General features: G+C 32.7%; 1 protein-coding gene across 2 annotated transcripts in view; it reads right to left on the reverse strand.

Moving 5' to 3' along the window:
• col11a1b (collagen, type XI, alpha 1b) overlaps positions 1 to 15,032 on the reverse strand; it is a 175,342-nt gene that overhangs the window by 115,830 nt on the left and 44,480 nt on the right. For both annotated transcript variants that reach the window (XM_073917530.1, NM_001184954.1), the window contains 4 exon segments: positions 13,812 to 13,937; positions 6,762 to 6,860; positions 6,033 to 6,116; positions 2,380 to 2,682 (listed from right to left, as the gene is read on the reverse strand). In XM_073917530.1, the coding sequence (XP_073773631.1) occupies positions 2,380 to 2,682; positions 6,033 to 6,116; positions 6,762 to 6,860; positions 13,812 to 13,937 (612 nt within the window).

A 15,032-nucleotide genomic window follows, 5' to 3' on the forward strand; every position in this document is an offset into this window, starting at 1 on the left:
TCTGAAAGTTGACAACACTGGTTGTGAACCAAGATAATATCCCAACATGCAATTTTTTTTTTTGTAAAACAAATCAAATAGACAGAAATGAATGACTACACGTGAAGTGTGTCTAATCTGTCTATTTAATGGCTATTCTTATCCATCTATTACATTTTCATTGACAGCCTGTATAGTTGGTTTAGCCAAGCCGTCTATGTTTAGATGTCTATTAGAAATCCATTGAACAAAAAATTGCTTGGTGGGAAATTTCTCCAGAAATTACAGCCTACAAAGCCAGTGTGGTCAGTGTGAATGACTACTTGTGTTAAAATGTGAAAATAAATCACAAGATTGAACAGATCAACACTGCAATCGCATACAGTAGATGATGTGTCATTTCCTGTCTCCAGCAACCACAAGCAAAACGGCTAGAGTCAGCAGACATACTGAAAACATACGGCAAATAATAGGGATTATGTTTACTAATTAGACAACATTAGAGTAATAATTATAAAGAAGAAAAAATCTAGATTTCATTTTATTTAATCCAATGTAGGCCCTGCCTAAACCTGGTAGTAGGATGTGTTTTTGTTGATTTGATCATAAGTTTACCAAAGCTAAATACTGGTGTAAACGGAGTTTAAAATGTTTTAACGTTGTCCACTTTTGAAAATTTCTAGAGGTCATCAAAATGTATTTGATCAGAATGTGTTCATGGTGTAGATGTTCATGTTCTCAAACAGGTGAAAATATATAAATAGATATATTTTAAAGCCTGGAATCCAAAAGTTAATGTTGTCAAAAGTTTAAAGATATTCTTTTACAAAAAGTAAATAACATTTGACTTGAAATTTGATTTCACAAATAGCTCTTAATTAACAAACAGCAGCTCTCTTTCTTTGGATGAATATATGTATCTGAATGTTTTATTAAATGAATCAACTCACTATTGTTCTGTTAATCATATTACATTATGCAAAACAGCAAACAATTTTACAAAAAAATTGCTCTTTTTTTGGATGATGAAAATGCCCGTTCCCTTGAAAATGTTTTTTTTTTATTCGTAATCACTCTTAACTGAATTACTTTTTTATTCTAAAATATTCAGACCTATTACCTCTTTTTACAAGATGTAAAATAAGTCTGTGATATCACTAGAGTGTGTAAGGGAAATTTCAGCTAAAAATACCATAGAACTATAGTTGTATAACTCTTTGAAACTGTCCCTTTAAGGATTTGATTTTTGTGCTGTTTTGGTGACTGTCGCTTTAAATTCAAATGAAATTGTCCTGTTTTTTTTTTCAGAAGAGGGCGGAGCTACAATAGCCTATGTGTCAGCATAGTGGCAGATTCAAAAACAAGACTAACGTCCTATGTTAATGAGGGAGATATTGTGAGACTTTCCCCTGCCTGATGACAGAATGTAATTTAAAGTGTTTCTGCAGACTGAAAAAAATACAATTAACTAATTTGTAAATTTGTGCCATTAGAAGCTGGTTATATTCACAAACCGTTGCCACACAACTATGTTTAAACACCTTATGAATGTGATTTTTAAATAATAACTGAACTTATTTGAACCTTTAAATGAACTTAAATGTACTCTATAATGTGTCATGGTTGCAGGTTGTGCGCATTTCCACTTGTCTCTGTTATTGTCACATGGTTTTGTTTTGTTTCATTCATGTGCCTTGTAGTAGCGTTCTGCTTTAGTCACGTGATTGTTTGTTTTGCTGATCAGCTGTGCTGATCATTCGCATCAGCTGTGGGTAATTATCATGCCTACATCTGTGCGCTGTGTTTTTGGTATTTTTGTCAGTTCGTTATCGTTGATGGAGCTCTGTGTTTCGTCAGGATGCTCTGTGTTTTTGGGTGTGCCATCTGCTTCCAGAGAGATAGTTTGACCTGGACTTCACTGGCTTTTTCATACAGATCCACGCATCTGTTCTATTTTTTGCACTCTCTGTTTTTCACCGGTCCTTTAAGACCATGCATCTTGGATCCTTGTCGTTGTTGTTTTTTTAAGTAGCGTGACAAAAATGTCTATGCATCTTAAAACTATATAAATGCTTAATTAGCAACTGACCTGAAAGGTAATAAATAAATAACATATAACAGTGTACTTGTAATTATATTATTCAATTTATGAAGCATATTGTATAAGTAATTGATTTCACTGCTTGAACAATTACCCATTATACTTTTCAATATACTATATTTCACATTACCCATATACCCTTTATCAGAAAACTTGTCAAAAGTCAACAAAACACAGATTTACACAGCAGGTGTGAACAGGAATGTGTCTCTCCTGTCTACTTGTTATGCAATAGACCAAAATGCATCCTAATACAGATGTACACAAGGCCATAGAGATATATAGAGAAGTGAACTCACATTGCTCTCAGTGACCTCAGTTTCCGCAGGTCGTCCAGGTCCAATCTCGTCCTCATAGGTTGATCCGGTGGGTTTTACTCCATTAGTGTAGTCATAGAAGGAATCATCATAATTGCTGGGGTCTATCTCTTTTGCATCATATGTGTTAAGGTCGTATTCCTTAAAGTCCTCGGTTTCGCCTCCATTTGTGCTTTTGGACTCCACATATTTCACACTCTCCTCGGTGGCGGCGGTGGCATCCACGCCAACTTGTTCTACGCCTGTAATGTAGTCGTCTACTATTTCCTCTTTCGGTGATGGATTCTGATCAGCAGGGCAGACAGTAGATGAGAGCATTAAGAGAACAGGGAGGTTAGTCCATGTGTAGACCCAAGCATTAAATTAATACTTTTTTGATGAAGCTCCACTAGTGAAATTAAATAAAAAAAAATGCGCTGAATAATTTAAAATGAGACCATTTTTATATTCAAATGTGTCAACTGGCCTAATATCTGTTCAATTGCTGTTTAACGGATAGCTTTCCAAATAATATATATATATATACATACATACATACAATATATACACTTGCATACATACGTACATACATATATAATCTTAATTCAAGTTAAGGTCATCCAAGGTTATCTTTTTTCAATAATCGCTGCAATGTGTCTGTATGTACGGGTACTTTGTATATATATATATATATATATATATATATATATATATATATAGAATATATAAATATATATATATATATATATATATATATATATATATATATATATATATATATATATATATATATATATATATATATATATATATATATATATATATATATATATATATATATAGAATATATATAGAATATATATAGAATATATATATATATATATATATATATATATATATATATATATATATATATATATATATATATATATATATATATATAGAATATATATATAAATAGAATATATATAATTATACAAATAACTGTTCATTATTGACACTTTCCTTATTACTAATTGGTTTAATGATTGTTTAAATAACTTTTACAAACTTTTACAAAAATAAAATTTTAACATGTACACTGATAATGAGATCTGTGAACTAGATTATATTTTATCCACTCCAGTTAAAAACTAAAGCTTGCAATATGATCAAATTCAAATCTTTGTGTTATTATTTTCAATATGAAATCATAAACTTACTTTATTAAAATATCACCCTAATCTAACAAAATGCTGCACTTGTGCTCTCTACTTTTCAGCAGACCCCCCCACCCCCCAATTTTTTAAATAAAAACATACTTTACATATGTGATATATGCACACATATATTTAAAAATTCTCACTATTTAAGCTTAGCTCTTGAACTGAATACCAGGAGTGCTTTACGAGGCGACGTCAGCCCCTGTAGGTATATCATTTGGAGCAGACTTTTGGCCATGGCTAAATGCAAGACATCCTGTTCCAGTTACATCTGGATGTTCTTTATTTGGATTTTTTATTTATGCAACATCTCAGAACAGACTGTGACAGAATCATTACACTATGTTTTTTTGTTGTTTTTTTGATTGTGCAACTATAAAATCAGATAATCCTTCACAATCTGTGGTACGATCAGTCAGCTAATAATAAAATGAGTGGAGTGTTTATGCAACGGATGCACTTCCAGCTGCAACCCATCCCTGGGAAAATAATAATTTTAATCCAAATACATTTAAAAATCAATCAATTCCTACTTGGAAAATAAACACAACCAGTGGTCGACACTGGGAGTATTTAGTCTTTGAATTGTTACTGCATTCAACTTTTCCTTACTTTATGTTTTTAATTATTATTTTTATTTAGGACAACTTTGCAACAGTGTATGGCTGCAGACTTGCAAATGCAGTCCCAGACATGCAATCTCGGGCAATCAATAGAGCAAGTGACATTGTGAAGGATGGGTTGGGTTAGGTGTAGATGTTAAAAGCCAGTAGTTTCTGAAAGTGCATGTCTGACAGTGCAGATGCAGCCAGACCCTTTTCAAGTTATTGCTTAATTTTCTATATCCCAAAGTATAATATCATACGTATACAATATCAAATATCATAATTTCATTAAAAAAATTACAAAAAATAAATAATAATAATAATAATAATAATAATAATAATAAAATAGCTGCAAGTAGCAATTATAGGGTTCAAGCATTTTAGAAGTTTAAAGTTTATCAGTTAGGAAGTCTGTAATTAGTTTATTTAACAATGAAATATATGATTAGGTTATTAGAGTTAACAAAGAGATTAAGTTAACAAACGTTTAATTACACACTGCAAGAAATCAAAATGGCAAAGAAATTAAAATATCTACACCCATAAGTTTAACATACCCACCGAGTTACATTCTGATTGGCCATTGTTAACTGTTTTTAATGAGTGCTCAAATTTAATTAACTAATGGCTAGTATGTCAGTCTACTATGAACAAATTCTGTGCATGCTAAACTTCAAGTTGATCCATCTAGTGGCTATAATGGTAATCTAAACACTGTATTAAGCTTTAACAGACATTGAAATGCTCTGTTTTTGAAATCACACAATATCAAACCTTGATATTTATTCTAAATGAGTTTTGTCAAATTGAGTATAAAGTAAACAACTCACTGATTTTAGCAATGTGTTCAGACTGAGTTTCCAGCTATTTCTGATTTCTGTCAAAGCAGGGTAATATTCCACTTTCAGCCACTATGCCCCCCACTGCTGGAATCAGCTTCCAGAAATGATTAGATATGCTCCAACATTAGGTACAGTCAAATCAAGGCTTGAAGCACATCGATTTAGCGGTGCCTTTACTAAATGAGCGCTATGCTACATCCGATAGATCACACTATTAAATCTTTATTTTCATTCCTTAAAATCTGTTTTGTTTTTTTGTTTTTTACATTTTAGCCTGTTTTTTTTTTCAGATTTTAATAATTTTTATTCTTTGATGTTTTTATTTCTTACACTTGTTTCTTTTATTCCTGTTTCTGTAAAACACTTTGAATGACCATAGTTTACTAAATATGCTATATAAATAAAATGTCCTTGCCTTGTCTTGACTTAAATGAGCCAGACAATGTTATGATTTTGTTCAGAGCAAATCATAAAAGTTCAGAGTGATTTAGCTGATCCTGTCAAAGCATTTCATCCAATTAATTTCTCAACAAATCAAATTATCTAGTCAGAGCAAACCTCTGAGCAATTAGTCTGACTATGGAGTTGTCAAAAAGAGCATCCCACAGGTTTCTATCTTATCTTATCAGACCTCTGCTTTTCTCTTTCTTTTTTTTAACATATGATTTGTTTGTTTTATAATAATAAGCTCATACTGAATATGAAGCCTAGCATGATGTTGGTTACACAATACTGTCAATCTAATTTGTAAATTAAATCTTTTGATCATTTAATCATTGATAAGGTTGATTCATTCAAATATCGCAGTCTCTGAAATGAATCTGGATTAATTCATACTAGTTGTAACCCACTCGAATACCTAAAACTCAACTCTACTGCACTTTGACTCAAGCTAAATTCAAAAGAAGTACCTGATAAAATATAAAGTACTTCTTTTTTAATATTATATTACTTTAAACTCAAGTGGATTTGTGTATACTTCATCCACGTCTGATGAAGATCTTTACCTCATTGGCTGGATTGGAAACAGAAGGAGCTTCAGTGCCGTAATCCTGCTCAACATAGTAGTCTCCAGTGTCGACAGTGCTGGGCTATAAGTAAACATCACACAAAAGATCCATATAAATCAGAAAGAAGAGACAAATTTTGACAAAAACATTATGAATGTTCCAATATTTACAGTAGGCCCTTATTTTTAGCATTTTGTAGCTGAATTTGAAACATAAACGTTTAATGTAAGTAAAAGTTGGATCAAGATGTCAAGTTTACAACAGCTGGCTGGTGAATTTTTTACAATTTCAGCATAACAGTAGATGATTTAAATTATTATGAAAGAAATCAAAGTTTCCTAGCAAATATAAAAGAAATTCTATCACTTTCGCCATAGTGTAAAATTCATTAGACATTAATACAGCACTGGCCAAGAAAAGAAACTGGAAGAAACTTCTTCACAAAAACACAACAACACCGAGCACAGCATTAAGCTTAATGTATGTTCTCAAAAACTGTAGGTTTAGCAAAAATAGAAACTGCATCTTTATTTGAGTGATGATTAGAATAGAATGAAAGGGATGGCATGTGAGGACAGCGGAGGACGAGGGAAATGAGGTCAACAGAAATACGAGATTTAGGGAGCAGTAAATCAGAGACCACACAGAGTGAAAGTGGGCGGGCTCAAGAAAATCCCACAGTGATTGATATGCACCTTGGCCATTCAGATGAGCCAGACTGTTTACCTTGGTGTCAGTACGAACGTTGTCAGTGGGATTTTCAGTGGCAGTCACTTCATCTGTGTATTCATAGAACCCATATGCATCTGAGTATTCGGGATTGTACTGAGAGAGAGATGAATGCATGTTATAAAGAAAGACTTGAATCCAAGTCGCTGTTCACCATTATTGAGCCCTCAAAACATATTTGAACACTTTCTGCATACTTTATATGCAAAAAAAAAATGTGTAAATTTCCACAGACAAAATAGCAAGGGTTATTTTTTTGTCGTGGCCAGCATTTTCAACAAAATATCTATTATTTTATCCCTTTTAACCCTACACATTTAGAATTGTTTGTGTAATTTTGCATTATATTAAATGTTAATGTTGTAAAAAAAAAATAAACACCCAGCCATTTGATATTTTGTATTACTGCAACAGTGCTGAATAATTACACATTTTTTAAGCGATTTATATGTTCAAATACTGTTTTGAGGTCACTGTTTATTAAATGGAAAATGCATTCATGGCATATGACACAACACACAAGTTAGTAAAAATTTTCATAATTCAAAATACATGTAAGCAGTGTTAGTGGTAACGATATAAGTAATTCTCAATACATAATAATATTACTTTTTCAAAGTAATCTAACTCACTACTTTAAAAAATAAGTAATATTATTTGAGTTACTTTTTACCTTGCTTAACTGGCTTTTACAAAAGAAACTGCAGAATAAAAATGACCTTTCACTGCAGATGAGTCAGTGTACTGTTCTACTAATTGAATCCACTAACTAAATAACTGTTCTACTAACTGATATGGGTTTATTTCGAGTCAGAGTACTTACTGAAGATGCAAACCGTTTCACGACAACTCAGTTAATTCGACTAAACAAAAAAAAAGTTATTGCTTTTATTGTTGAGGGGATGCAGCCACTCTCTAACGCTACTGTAAAAGACAGTACATTTTGTAATATGGTAAGATTTTTTTCTTCTTTTGGAAAACGATTTACACATTTGTTAAGGCCACGCGAAGCAGTCTATTTACCTTAATTTTCAATGCGGAAGTGTGACAGTTTTTGCGATTGTTTTAGAACTTCAATGGGAGAAATGACTAGGAATAATAAACGGCAGAAAACAAAGTCAAACTACTTGCTCTGCAAACAAGTGTTTATGAAGATATAGACAAAGCAGAATAATATAATAGGAAAACATTAGTTTGCAACATTAAGCAGTGTTATGAGCTGTTTTTAATGTGTAAAAATGAATGGAAGTAAATAAGACCGGAAGTCTGGTGCCAAAAAGATTTAAATGGCTGCGCCCACTAGTATGCAGACAATAGGGTGATTTGAGGATTTTTTTTTATCGCCTTACTGTTCATTTTGTTATTAAACACTTTTAAGGTTTAAAATCTGTTTTTGCCTTAATAAATTATTTCATTTTAGTACTCTTAGGTTTTATTGCAGTATTTATCTTAATGGATATTTAATTTAGTTAACTTATAACACGCCATTCAAAAGTAGCAAACACATTACTTAAAATGCTGTCATTAATCTGTTTATACAACTCTGGGCTCAGAAAATTCTCAAAATATAATTTTATTTACATTTTTTAAAGAAAAATGAAGCTATGGGTCATATAAGAAGGTGGAAAAAACACCAGCAAGTTCTGAAAGAGATCAAACCTCAGTCAGGTAAGAAGTAACACAAAAGTAACTCAAAAGTAATAAAATGCATTACTTTTTATAACAAGTAACTAAGTAGTGTAAGTAATGTAATTACTTTCAAAAGTAACTTTTCCAACACTGCATGCGAGTATGCTGTTGATTGCTGATCAACTACAAAAGCCTTTTTAGCTCAATTTGTTGCTCAAAAAAACGTTCATTTCTTTGATCTCGCCCATCTACAGCATTAAAACCAAACTAGTCATTTCAAATGGCTTAGATTAATTTGAGGTTTCACAAGACATTTTAGGTATATAGTAATGCATTAAAAGTAAATAGAATAAATGAATTAATAAATAAATAATGCAACCTGCTAATACGCTATAAGTCGCATGTAATTACTGATATTGATATTTTAGTAGATAATTGTTCAATATTCATTGAAGAACATTGAAAATAAAAATAAACATGAATAAATTAAAATAAATTAACTCATCTATTCATTCTTTCATTCATTTTCCTTTGGCTTAGTCTCTATTTCAGAGGTATGAACCGCCTAAATAAATAAATAAGTAAAATCAAAACACAGAGAAAGAAATATAATTAATTACACTATCATTAGGTTGCTTACAACTGCCAAAGACTTAAATCTTAAGACTTAAATATTTGCCACATGTATACTTGCTAATGAGTAGTAACAGGAATGTGTTTATAGCTTCGCTAAATTGAAATGATTTAATCCAATCATAGTCTAAACTATCAATTTAATATCTCCAAGTTTTCACTTTTCTAATAAAAATAACTCTTAAATGACATGAGTGCAGCATTTATGCCTTTTATTCATCTAGATGGTATGTTATTCACACTGCATGCCACAGATGGCATTTTGCAATTTATAAATAATTTACTGGTTGATTCTGCTTCTCATAAAGTGCACTTATTAAATGTAACACCCCGGAGCCAGGTTTTTGAAAGTTGTTAACGCACTTAAATGGCAGTCAATTTAGCAATCCAACAAAGAGCTATTGTTAAAGCCTTTCCAATAACAAAATGCCATTCATAAACAAGCAATCATAAACATACGCTTACAATTCTGCGCTCGTTTCCCTGTCCGATGCTAATAAGGCGCACGATCATAAGGTGAGGTACGGCAGATTAAGTTAACAAGCATTTTGTGATGTGCCTTTGTCCATCAAAAAAAGTGTTGAGCTGAAGTCCCAGCACATCAGCTGAGCTAATAAAAATAACAGAAAAAAAAGAACTGAGGCCTGGTGGACTGGCTGCGTTCCACTGGCTGCAGAAGAGAAGCGAAAAGGAAGAAATATCCAGCTGCGAGTCAGTTTACAGCATTAAGGGGTCTTGCCAGGCTTGGAGTCTGCCATGGCTGTAGCCAGCGAGCTGGATGAAAGGCATAAATATCGTCCTGGGCCATTAAAAGCGTGTCCCTGTTTCCCACACGTGTAATAAAGCATTTGGTAAGGCACACAGGAGCTTCTTGCATGGGAAAAGAATGGGCCTCCATTCAAAACTGGTCTTCATCACACAATAGATGTGAGTTTTAGCAATAGCAAGTTAACACCCATCACAAAGCTATCTGTTAACTGCTTTAAAAAGCTGACTGTGACGTTATGTAATATGTTTTTAACCACTCTCCGTATTAATCTGCTAATTTGTCCATTGGTTTTTCTCCAGCGTCCTCCAGGACAGATGAAGCTACATTTTCCATCCCCTGTTGTGGCGCAGCTTCTTAATACCCCAAGCAGCAGTTTCAGTGATTTATCATCACGTTATAATCAAGAGTTCTTTAACAGCTGAGAGACATAACTTCACTTTTCCAGGTATTCCAGAGCTTGCTGTGGAGGGAGAAACCAGGTTTTCCCACCAAGCATTCAGGAGTCATTAAAGAAAAAATAAATTTCCACGCCAGTCAAAAAGTGGGCTCAGACTCTGTGGCAGGGAGAAAAATAGTTTCCACCGTGAGCTCATTGGCTATGCTGAGAAATATTATTGGAAAAATATTGACGCACTGAAAAAAAGTGAGATATCAAAAACCAGGCAAACCGCACTGTTTCAATTTGGGATTAGCAAGAGAGTTTAATTTCTCAAAATCAATCTTGTGGACTGAGTAAATAAAGGGCAGTTTGTACAGAGCTGCAGGGATAGGCATGTCAAATCCAATTCAAGTTGAGTACTTTTAGACAAAAACAAATGTCAATGTTACCATGACAAATATGTGAAATTAACTCTGGTGCATGTAAAATTATAATTACATTATGTATATTAACTGAAAATTCTAAGTTTGGGCAAAATGTTAGTGTAGAAAATGTTAATTTTGAATAAAATTATTGATATAAAGATAATTTTTTTTGCCAGAAATTGACAATTGGTCAGAACAAACAAATGCTTTCATGTGCGGTGGCAAAAAAATTCTAAATTATCTAAATCTAAATAATCTAAGTTATTCCATCAATTTCTGATTTTGTAACTCTTTTAAAGTTAAAACACAGGTCATGGTTCCCACACTTTCATTAAAAGTTTTACACTTTCATCATTAAATTTAAATTAAGCTACATCATATGTGTTGCCATGGAAGTCTTAACTACTTAAAATTTCACCTATACTTAATATTTATTTTAAAGAGGTGGTCCAGAGTATACTTTTTAAGGCTAGGTTGTGTTTATTAGATGGAAAGCAATGCGTCCTCAAGCTTCATTTGTAAAAAAAAAAAAAATCATATATATTACTTTGATTATATACAGCTTCTCAGCCAGGAAAACGACTGTCATATTTCCAAGTTCCAAGGAACTTGGAAATATGACAAGAGGCTCTGATTGGTCAGCTTACATAATGCGCTGTGATTCGGGGATCAGCTCTACATCACCAGGAAAAGCCAAACGCTTCTAATAGCATGCGCTGTGCCTCTACTGTGTAAATACTGTCAGTCAGATTAACTGATAGCCATATCAGTTTAAGCCTGAACTGAACTGGGAGAGATTCCGGAAGCTGTGCTTTGTCAAATAGTACCTATATATTTCTTGTAATTCTGTGAAACATAATTAAATTTAAATTGTATACACTTCTCTCTTTGTGTCTTGTCCTTTAGAAGCCCAAATCCAGAAACAGAAGAAGCTCTGTGGAATTAGCAGCATATAGATGACAGTTTATCTTTCTTTGCTATAACATTACAGCACCTCTGGCCACTCCCCTTTGCTGTGCAGGGTGTATGCGCATGGTGAATGCGTGTAACCAGATGCGTTTGGGATTTCATTAACTGGGATGTATTTTTTGCAGTCCCCAACTTAATTCGCTGTAGGCTTTGCTAAGCTAACTCTGTAAAAGACAGTCTCCCTTTGCATTGACCTTTGATCACATTACATTTAGAAATGTTGTTTATGTTTATACAGCTACATTACACATCAACTAAAGTTTAAAATATAATATTGTAGTGGACCACCCCTTTAAAAATGTCAATGTAATTTCCAAAAAGTTTTAAAAAGTCTTTTTTTTTTTTTATAAAATTTGCTGAATTCAATACTCTTCAATTGTGGTATCTGAAATATTGATAAAATGTGTTATTGGTAAGCGTTGGTAAGCTTTAAATGTAGGACTTTTAATTTAAGAAAGTTTCAGTTTTTTTTTTTTCGTTGTGTTTTTGACAGTTGAGAACAATTGTTGAAATAAACCAGAAACAAATTTAATTTCAAATTTAATTCAAGCATGTTCAAGGAGCTTTGTTTGTTTTTTAAGCACGTGCCAGGCCTTAAATCCACATTTTCAAGTACTTTTTAATTAAATTAAATTAAATTAAATTAAATTAAATTAAATTAAATTAAATTAAATTAAATTAAATTTAATTTAATTTAATTAAATTTGATTTAATTTAATTAAATTTGATTTAATTTAATTTAATTTAATTTAATTTAATTTAATTTAATTTTATTTTATTTTATTTTATTTTATTTTATTTTATTTTATTTAATTTTATTTTATTTTATTTTATTTTATTTTATTTTATTTTATTGTGTTTAACAAGACCATACATAGTATTATACAATACAACATAGGGAAAATTACAGACTGTCTTAGTTTTCTTATTTTTCCACTATCCTCTCAAAATGAAATAAATAAAATTTATGAATTCAAAACAAAAATTTCATCTGAGAATTTTTTTTTTAAATTAAAAAAAATCTAAATTAAATAAAAATTCAAAATAAAAAAAATAAAAAATAAAAAGTAGTAATGATAGTTAAGCAATTTTTCAATAAAATAGTAAAAAAAGGAAAAGAAAAGTTTGCGTTAAGGAGTCAATATTTCCTCTTTCCAGTTATTTACTGTGTATTAGAGCTGATTTAAACTGAAGAGGATAAGCCTTTGATATAATCTAAAACAGGGTCCCAGTTCTTTAAGAGAGACTGCAAGTAAGCATTTTAACTTCTTAAGTATTATGCAACTAAAGATTTCTCTGATCCACATGTCATGTAATGGGAGAAGTACCAGTTTCCATTTAATAAGAAGGGCATGTCTAGCTAAAAGAGTAGAAAAAACAATAACCTGGCAAGATACAACAGTCAAGTCAACTCTCTCTGAAATATCAAAAAAGAGCTGTGAAGGGGTTAGGGGCAAAATTTTTGTTATTAGATTTATTAAGTGTATCAAAAAAACATGACCAAAAATTTGTCAAATGAGGGCAACTCCAGAACATATGGATATGGTTAGAGACTGCTTACAGCGATGACAGGCATCACTTCTATCAGGAAAAAAAGAGCTAATTTTGCATTAGTTGAATGAGCTCTATAGAGCACATGATCATTTTCCTAAGTTTCTTTGAGAGAAACCGTAGGATTTACATTTAGTGTACTTAAATAATTATAAATAGGGAAACTAGATGTGTATGCCCTGTATCTAAACCAAACAAATAGTCAAAAGAAATGCAAGTACTTTTAAGTACTTTCAAGAAGTGTGGGAACCCTGAGTGGTATTGTAATGTCTGAAACTAACCACATAAACATCTAAAAAAAAAAAAATGTATGAAAAAAAGCTCTAAATGCCTTACAATGTTATCAGTAGTTTGGATAATAAAACAAAAAAGTTTTTACTTAAAAAATAAAACAATAAACTGAAAAAATTCAGCTGGGCTCTCTCTTTCTTCACAGCTGCATAAAGACATTTAAAAAAAGAGGGAAATGCACCAAAGAATGAAACTCAATCTGATGAGTTCAAACAATGTTTTCACTAGTTGACCAAACTAGTGCACATCCCCTGTGAATAATAATTCAGAAATCTGGCAGTGTTTTTGAAACCAGGCCTAAGAAAGCCCCCCGACAGAAGCTGTGGGTGTAGACCATATATAATCCATCAATACATCATCGCACACACTGGTCTGGGGGAGCTCCAGACACACACACTGACCTCTTCCTCGGGTTCCTGGGCCTGTGGAGTGTCCTGGTGAGGGGTTTCACAGTCAGGGCTGTAGTGTTCACAGTAGTCGTAGGCTGCACGAGGATCCGCCACCAGAAGAAGTTGCTGGATGTCCCCCTGAATGACATCATAGAAACATTTATCAGAATCATTCTGGATATTTGGACATACGTACTGTAAGATTTGTGTCATTTCTAGTTTACCAAAGGGATATTGAATGTGTTTATCTCTTTTACTAACTAGACAAACCCACAGAGATATAGACTGACAGGCAGACAGAGATATAGGTAGAAGACAGAGAAAGGTATATTCAGACAGACAGACAGACAGAGATATAGGCACACAGATAGGGAAAGGTATATTCAGACAGACAGACAGACAGACAGGTGGGCAGACAGACAGACAGACAGAAAGAAAGATATATATAACCACACAGACAGATATATAGACTGAGGCAGACAGACATAGACAAATAGATAAAGATGTAGACAGATAAATAAAGATATACCCAGACAGAGAGATAAACTCACATTAAAATAAACTAAATACATTTTTAAAATAGGGGCGCATTGGCAGCACTTTCGCCTCACAGCAAGAAGGTCACTGGTTCAAGCCTCAGCTGGGTCACTTGGCGATTCAGTGTAGAGGTTGCATGTTCTCCCCGTATTTGCGAGGGTTTTCTCCGGGTGCTCCGGTTCTCCCCAAAAAATGTCCGAAACATGTGGTACAGGTAAATTGGGTAGACTAAATTGTCCGTAGTTTATGTGTGTGATTGAGTGTGTATGGATGTTTTGCAGTTATGGGTTGCAGCTGGAAGAGCATCCACTGCATAAAACATGTGCTTGATAAGTTGGCGGTTAATACGAACCCTGGATTAATAAAGGGACGAAGCCAAAAAGAAAATTAATGAATGAATTTATAATTTAGGGGTTTTGAACCATACTAAAGTAAAACTAATGTTCATGTGGGTAGAGAGAGTCACACAGATAGAGACAGACAGAAACAGACATAGAGAGAAAAAAAGAAAGAAATCTAGAAAAAATATAGAGACAAACAAACAGACACAGTCAGACAGGCAGGCAGTCAAAGACATAGATATACACAGACAGACAGACATGCTGGCAGACAGACAGACAATGACAAATAGATATACACAGACAGACAAAGAAATAGACAGACAAATAGATATGCACAGACAGACAGACAGACAGA

The sequence above is a fragment of the Danio rerio genome, chromosome 2 (genome assembly GCF_049306965.1).
Source record: "Danio rerio strain Tuebingen ecotype United States chromosome 2, GRCz12tu, whole genome shotgun sequence".
NCBI lineage: Eukaryota > Metazoa > Chordata > Actinopteri > Cypriniformes > Danionidae > Danio > Danio rerio.